We start from the raw sequence: 7,019 nt of genomic DNA, 5'->3' as shown, positions 1-7,019 counted from the left end.
CTAAGACACAGAGATAACACAACATCATTAATAGAAGAATTAAAGGCAGAACAAGATTCCATTTTCCCTAAATTAATCTGAAAACTTCAACTTCATTCAAGCTGAAAGCGTGATTGCAGCTTTCTTAGCAGCAGGGTGGTGTGGCCCCCTGGGTTTCAGGTCAGAAACAGAAGTGTGTTTCCAGCAATGGCAGTAAAAGCAGAACAGGCTAGCGGGCTCCAGCCCAGTTGTGAGAAGCTTTCTTGGTCTCCAGGCAGCTTTTCCTACTCCCGTGTATTCTGTCTGTCCTCTCTACACTTTGTAACTGCTTCATGCATTCAGCCCTTCTCTGCTAGAAAGATCTTAAGTGGTTTCCAGGTTGCTTTGCATCATCTGGACTAGATACTGGTTGGCACAGAGAACAGATGATGCCCTGGCCTGAATATCTGTGTCCCTCATAATGCATTGCCGAAGCCCTAACTCCCAACATGACCGGGAACATGGGAGGTTACTGGGGTTCGTGAGGTCATGAGTATGGGCACTTTGTAAAAACAGATAGTGGTGGCTCTCACATTCTCCAGAGTAGACAGCGAAATGTCATTCATCTGTAGGATACGGAAGGAGACTTCATAATGCATGCTCTGTCAGCATCTTCATCTTGGGCTTCATACCTTTCAGAACAGTGGTAAATATCTCACTGATGGTTCAGCCAACCAGTTTACATTTTGAATTGCAGCCCAGGCCGACTGAGACAACGGGCAAGAAAAATGTAAAGAAATGTCCCTAATCCCTGTGTTGGAATCCAAAGTCCCCAGAATGTAACTACAGCTGGAGATGAGGTCTTTCCAGAAAAGGCTGAGTGAAAACGAGGCCTTTAGGGAGCAGCATCCTCCCCGGTCCATGCATCAGCTCCTGCCTCCCAGTTCCCGCCATCTTCCATGGTCCCTGGATCAGCTCCTGCCTCCCAGTTCCCGCCATCTTCCATGGTCCCTGCATCAGCTCCTGCCTCCCAGTTCCCGCCATCCTCCATGGTCCCTGCATCAGCTCCTGCCTCCCAGTTCCCGCCATCCTCCATGGTCCCTGCATCAGCTCCTGCCTCCCAGTTCCTGCCTTGCTTGAGTGTCTGTCCTGACTTCCCTCAGTGATGGGCACTGTGAGCTGAAACAAACCCTTTCTTCCTAGGTTACTTCTGGCCATGGCATTTTTATCACAGCAGTGGAAACCCTGGGACGTTCTTTTCTCTTCCTGTCCCGTTTGTTTCATCTTGCCTATTTCACAGGAGAAGGAGCCTTTTGTTTTGTTTACCTTTTATTTTACAAGTGTAAAGTCCAGATGAGGAACTAAACAGTTATCCCGGGAACTGGATTAACATAAAATGGTTAAATAATTCAGGTCAAATGGCTCCTTTATTTCCCTTAGCAATTCTTTATAATTCCACATAGTTGCTTCTCAGACTTAGCTCTGCATGCATAGTCCTTCATCAGTTCTCAAACACAAAGTGATACTCAAAAGCAAACTTCCAAAGGAAACAAAGAGTAAACTTATGATGAAATCATAATCAGAAAAACACCCATGCCCAAGAGAAATGCTCGGTAAATCTGAAATGCATTAACAGATAAGGTTACAAAAGCATTAGTAATTGCAATGTTCAAGATGTTAAGCTGTTTGTAACAGATCTTAGAATAAAGTGAGGCTGAAGAGACAATTTTTAGTAAATGAAAATAAAAAAAATAAACTAAAAGTTATATTATAATGAGAAATCTTTTTAAGATTTATTGATCTTTATTTCATGTGTATGGCTGTCTGGCCTCCACATCTGTCCACACACCACTTGCATGTAGTGCCCATGGAGATGGGAAGAGGGTATTGGGTCCTGTGGAACCTGAGTTCCAGAGGGTTGTTTGCAACATTGCGAGTGCTGGGAACCAAACCCAGGTCTTCTGCAAGAGCATTAAGAACTTTTAACTCCTGAGTCATTTCTCCAGTCCCCATATGTGATCTCTTAAGAGAACAGGAAGACACCCAAGCTAATATTGGCAACAGAGCCAAATGGACCCTACAGTCAATCTCCCTGAATGCTGGGCTGACTGCACAATGCGTACGTGTGCACACCACCATTTCTCCATACTGTCAAGTAAACCTCCAGAGAGAATTTTGTAACTCTGGGAAGAAAACTAAAATATTGGACAAAAAAATCTAGGTCCCTGGCAGATATAACTGGCCCAAACGTTGCACCTTCAAGTGTGCTGGAAAGCAGGTCATCCTTTTGTATTTCTGGCTCCTTACGGTTTCATTATGAAAGCAAACATCCTTTAACAAGGCTTTTGTGAGGGAGAATCACAAACAAGGAAAGAATATCAGAATTTAAATGGTTTTGTTTAAAAAAAACTCATAAAGCCTGGTGTGTAGCATGTCATACTCAAAACGCCAGCTGATTGCCTCAAGAGGCTGAGGCAATCGGGAGCTTGGAACCAGTTGGGTTGCTGTGTGATACTCTGTTTTTAAAAAAACAAAAAGAAAAGAAAGAAGACAGAAGAGGCCAGGATGGGGCAAGAAGAAGAAACAAAAATTCACACATACCCCCTTCCTAGCTGGTGGTCCTTGGGTTTGGGAGAACTAGTACCCATGGAGATGCCTACTCCATGATCTCTCAAACCTGTGTGATGGCAAGGGGTGGGTAGGGAAACCAACACAAAGAAAAGTCAATGAGGAACAAATAAGCAACAATCCACGGCTTCAAAGAACTAGAATTCTCCTACCGGTTTATATTTCACTGACTTTTACAAAACAATTGTTTCAAACTTTCTCACAACATATTTTATGCAGATACCCAAGACCTCTCTAACAGAAAGTCGCCGATGTCAACATCCCAAGTGCTGGGTGCCATGTAAGACTTATTGATCACCATCAGGATTTCCCCGGGTTAATCACTTTCGTGTTTTTCATCTCAGTTTTCTCAGTTGTGGGCGGGGCTTCACCTGAACCGCCCTTCTTGGCTGTGGGAGGGGCTTTGCCTGAGCCGTCCTTGTTTTCTGGTGCCTGCTGTTTAGTCTTCTCCCAGGTAGATGCCAAGGGTTTGTTGAGGGTTTCCGGGAGGTTCAGCGACAACAGTCCACTCAGTACTGCCAGGATCCCAAACAAAATCTAGAAGAAATGTTACTAAATAAATAAATAAATAAATAACAACGATAGTAAGTGACACACAAAAAAGAAATGGACCCTTCAGAGAATAAGAACTTACTGGACCCTTTTCTCAGGGGGGCAACAGTGTCTGGGGCTGACATTAAGTTAGTGTCTCTGGGCCCTTGCTGAGGTCTTTAGGTTACTTGTGCTTGGGTGGGAGTTTATTTTGGCATCATCAAGACTTAATCTAAGTTCAGTCATTCACAAACCACGGAGGGTTTCTGGCCAAGAAGCACCAGCTCCCACTTGCATTAGTTCCCTTGCAGGCTCTGCCTTAGGAGCTGTGGCGGAGGAAAAAACAAGTCCCTGCATTTTTTTCTAGACCCCAGAGTGCTGAGCCCCGAGTTCATCGGCCCTGCCGTATCATCCAGGGTTTGGGAGTTCCTGACCTCTGGGAAAAGACCACAGACTCAATCCAATTATAATTAATTTATTGATTACTGCTAGCAGGATAACAATCTCTGAGCCAAACAAGATTGCCAAGAGAAGGGGGGTGGGAGAAGGGTTTTTAAAGGTGACAAACACAAAAACACCTTGCGTATCCACTCAAGCAAGCCAAAAGCTGTTTTACTCTGCCAAGATTAGGTAGTCAGGCAACCTGAATGTCTGAATAAGCAGGCTACAGAGCCAAAAAGCAGTCAGCCATAACATAACAAGTAAATGGTCACGGCCAAACATCTCTGGGTGCAGGTCACTGAGTCAGGGTTCCTGGGAATTTGTCTTCCAGGGACCAGCAAACAGGTAGTGGGTACCAAGATGGAAGGTGAGCATAAAATAGAGTCTTGTTAGCCATCACCAGTAAATGACGAGGGAGAGGGACAAATAAATACATGAAACTTGCAATGAGTTAGAACCTCCAGAGATTAGGGGGAGAGAAAACAGAGATAATGAAAATGAATTGCCGCATGCATGGCACTGTGGGAAGTGTGCAGCCGGTTTCCCGGAAAGGTTCAATGTTTTTGAGATGGTATCTCACTGTTCAGTCTAGGCTAGTCCCAAATCCACAATCCTCCTGCCTACACCTCCAGAATTCCGGGATCCCAGGCAAACTTCCTCACCATGCCATGTAACAATAATTCCTGGCCAGACAGTAGACAAGCCCCCAAGTCCCCAATTCTTCCTCCACCCTGCTGCCCCAAACAACTCACGCTACCCCAGCAGGCTCCTACCTCTCCAGCCTCCTGGTCGGACAAATCCCTCCATTCTAGTCAGACTCTTTAGTCCCTCACTTACCCCTCGGCCACCTTTGTCACCCTCCAGTAGTTCTTCCTCCTTCCCACCTCCATGTGACCTTTTCCTTCCTGGTGGCTGTTACCCACTCTGCTTGGGTTCCTGTCACTTGGTACCTCTGGGATCTTGTGTAAGCGACTTAATATCCTGGCTCCTCGGTTTCCTTGTCTGTAAGGTGGGACTAAGAACAGCATCCACTGGGGCTGATGAAATAGCTCAGTCAATGAAGTACCTGCTGCGTGAGGACTGGAGGACAGATCCTCAGTGCACAGAAAAAGCAGGCGCCCATCATTCCAGCCCTACGGAACTGGAGAAAGCTGGACCCCTGGATTGCTGCCCCAGCCTAGGTAAGTCAGTTATCTCTAGTTCAGTGAGAGAGACCCTGTCTCAAAACACAATGCCGAGGGCCAGCAAAGTGGATCCGCAGGTAAAGCTGCTTGCCGCACCAGGCTGACAACCTGAACCCAATTTCCAGAACCCACGTAAAGGCGGGAGGAGAGAACTGGCCCTACAGAGCTGCCCTTTGACTCCTGCACACTGGCTGTGGTGCACGTGCCCGTCTGCATACATCATACAACCACAAACAACGTCTTTAGAGGGTGGAGAACAGTTGAGGAAGGCACTTGGTGACAACCGCTGGCCTCCACACATCCAACCTCCTGTGCATGCGCTCCCAGGAACACATACACAGCACACACACAGAGAAGGTAGCACCTGCCCACAAGAACTGCTAAGATATTGATGTAAGTAACGCTGAGAACACGCCCGGCTCGTCATAAACAACCCATACACACAGCTGTCGTTATTACTGTCTCATGACAAACACTCTCAAGCTCTGTCAGTTCTGCTGTGACATCCTATCAAGCAGCACATGTGTTTGACTCCCCTTGCCCACCCGTCCCCAGGTCCTCCTGAGTCCCCCTTCTCAACTCTCCTGGTCCTGGGCCTCTGCAGCTCGTCAGCCCTTCCCCCCACACACTGATCTCCCCAGGCATTCAGAGAGAGATTGTTGTCCCGCTCTGTCCTAGCTGTGGTCCTCCCCTCCCCTCCTGCCCCGTGGAGCTCAGTCACTGCTCCTGTCTGTCCTTCTGCCCCTCTCCTGGGACAGACATCCTGCCCACATCACATTGACAGGTCTTTCTTCCATACTGGCTCTTCTCCTGGGATCCTTCCAGCCCTTACAGTGACTCCTCCTGGCCTCAGACACACACCAGGTCACCAAGAACCACCAGAAATGGTGGATATATGACTTTCGTACTCTTCTGGACTATTTGATATCTTCCCAGGCTCTGTACAAGTTATTAGCCACAGTATCTATGCCCAGTGCGCCTTTCCCTCAAAACTTCTGCTTTTCTGTTCCCTGTGCCTGGTGTGCGCGTGTATGTGCGTTCCTGTATACAGACAACGTCCCTTTCTGCAGGAAGCCTCTCTGAACCTAGCCTGGGTTAGCGGCTCACTCCCATGCCCCATGCTCTAGCTATATCTCTGGCAGGCAATCTTAGCTCTTCTGCAGTCTCCACCGACTCGAAATCTTGGGATATAGGCTGTCTCTTTCGTTCTTGCTCTGTTTTACCTAGCAGGGTGGTTAATTTAACATCAACACTGAAGATACAATTGCTGCTTTCTCTGCTCCCTGCCCACCTCCTCCACCACATAATACCAAAGTGCATGGGACCAAACGACCACAGACTGAACCCTCTGAAGATGTGAGCTGAAGTAATTCTTTCCTCCCTTAAAAACAACAACAGCAACAACTTGCCAAGTGAGCCTATGAGCACAGAAAAATGAATTCATTGGTCACCCTTTATTTGATTAAGTAATGGCCAATAACACAAGCACCAAAACAAGTGATCCCCTTCAAAGGAGAAAATAAAAGCTTCTGAGCTGGTGTTTTAGTGAAAACACTGGCTCCCCAACCAATTTTACATCAATGAACAAACTGAATGGGAAAGTAATTGTGCTGTAAAACTCATTCCACAGAGCAGGCAGAATCTACTGTACCCACAAAGGCACATTCGCAAGAGGCTCCCCTAAGCATGGATTAGTCCCTGCAGCCAGACACTATCTAGGAGAAGGGAACTGACCCTCAGGGCAGGAAGGGAAGGGGGAACTGATTGCAGCCACATTTCCTTTATCACCAATCTCTTGTTTGGTTGACTTAATGTAACAGAGACACAGTGTGTAGGCTGGAGTCTCAGCTCCATGTCTTAGTCAGTGTCTATTGCCGAAAGGAGACACTGTTCGTTACCAAGGCAACTCTTACAAGAGAAAGCATTTAATTGGGGCTCGTTTACAGTTTCTGGTGACACACCTCCTCCAGCAAGGCCATACCTATTCCATCAAGGACACACCTCCTAAACCTTCTCAAGTATTGCCACTCCCTGATGACTAAGCAATCAATCGATGAGACTTAGGGAGTTCTTCTTATTCAACCCTCCCCATCCTACTTTCTGGCCCCCATAGACCTGTAGCTGTGACAGCTCTCCTAAAGGCTTTACAGCGGGCAGGGAGAAAGGATCAGAGTAAGGTAAGAATGAAACTCGGCTCAGCCCAATTTTATTGTAGCCAGCACTGGATCTAGACTCTAGAGCCTTGCCCAGATCATTTTAGCCATATTTAAGTACAGC

General features: G+C 46.9%; 1 protein-coding gene across 1 annotated transcript in view; it reads right to left on the bottom strand.

Moving 5' to 3' along the window:
• Nucleotides 1–853: 853 nt before the first annotated feature.
• Nucleotides 854–7,019, bottom strand: part of Slc22a16 (solute carrier family 22 member 16) — a 49,189-nt gene continuing 43,023 nt past the window's right edge. Inside the window, exons 8-10 of the mRNA XM_038340843.2 lie at nucleotides 2,911–3,123; nucleotides 1,808–1,919; nucleotides 854–1,071 (exon numbers count right to left, since the gene is read on the bottom strand). Of these exons, the coding sequence (XP_038196771.2) occupies nucleotides 854–1,071; nucleotides 1,808–1,919; nucleotides 2,911–3,123 (543 nt within the window). The remainder of the gene's footprint in view (nucleotides 1,072–1,807; nucleotides 1,920–2,910; nucleotides 3,124–7,019) is intronic.

Source organism: Arvicola amphibius, chromosome 8 (assembly GCF_903992535.2).
Source record: "Arvicola amphibius chromosome 8, mArvAmp1.2, whole genome shotgun sequence".
NCBI lineage: Eukaryota > Metazoa > Chordata > Mammalia > Rodentia > Cricetidae > Arvicola > Arvicola amphibius.
The sequence above is the reverse complement of the archived record's forward strand: the minus strand, read 5'-3'. Positions and strand labels throughout refer to the sequence as shown.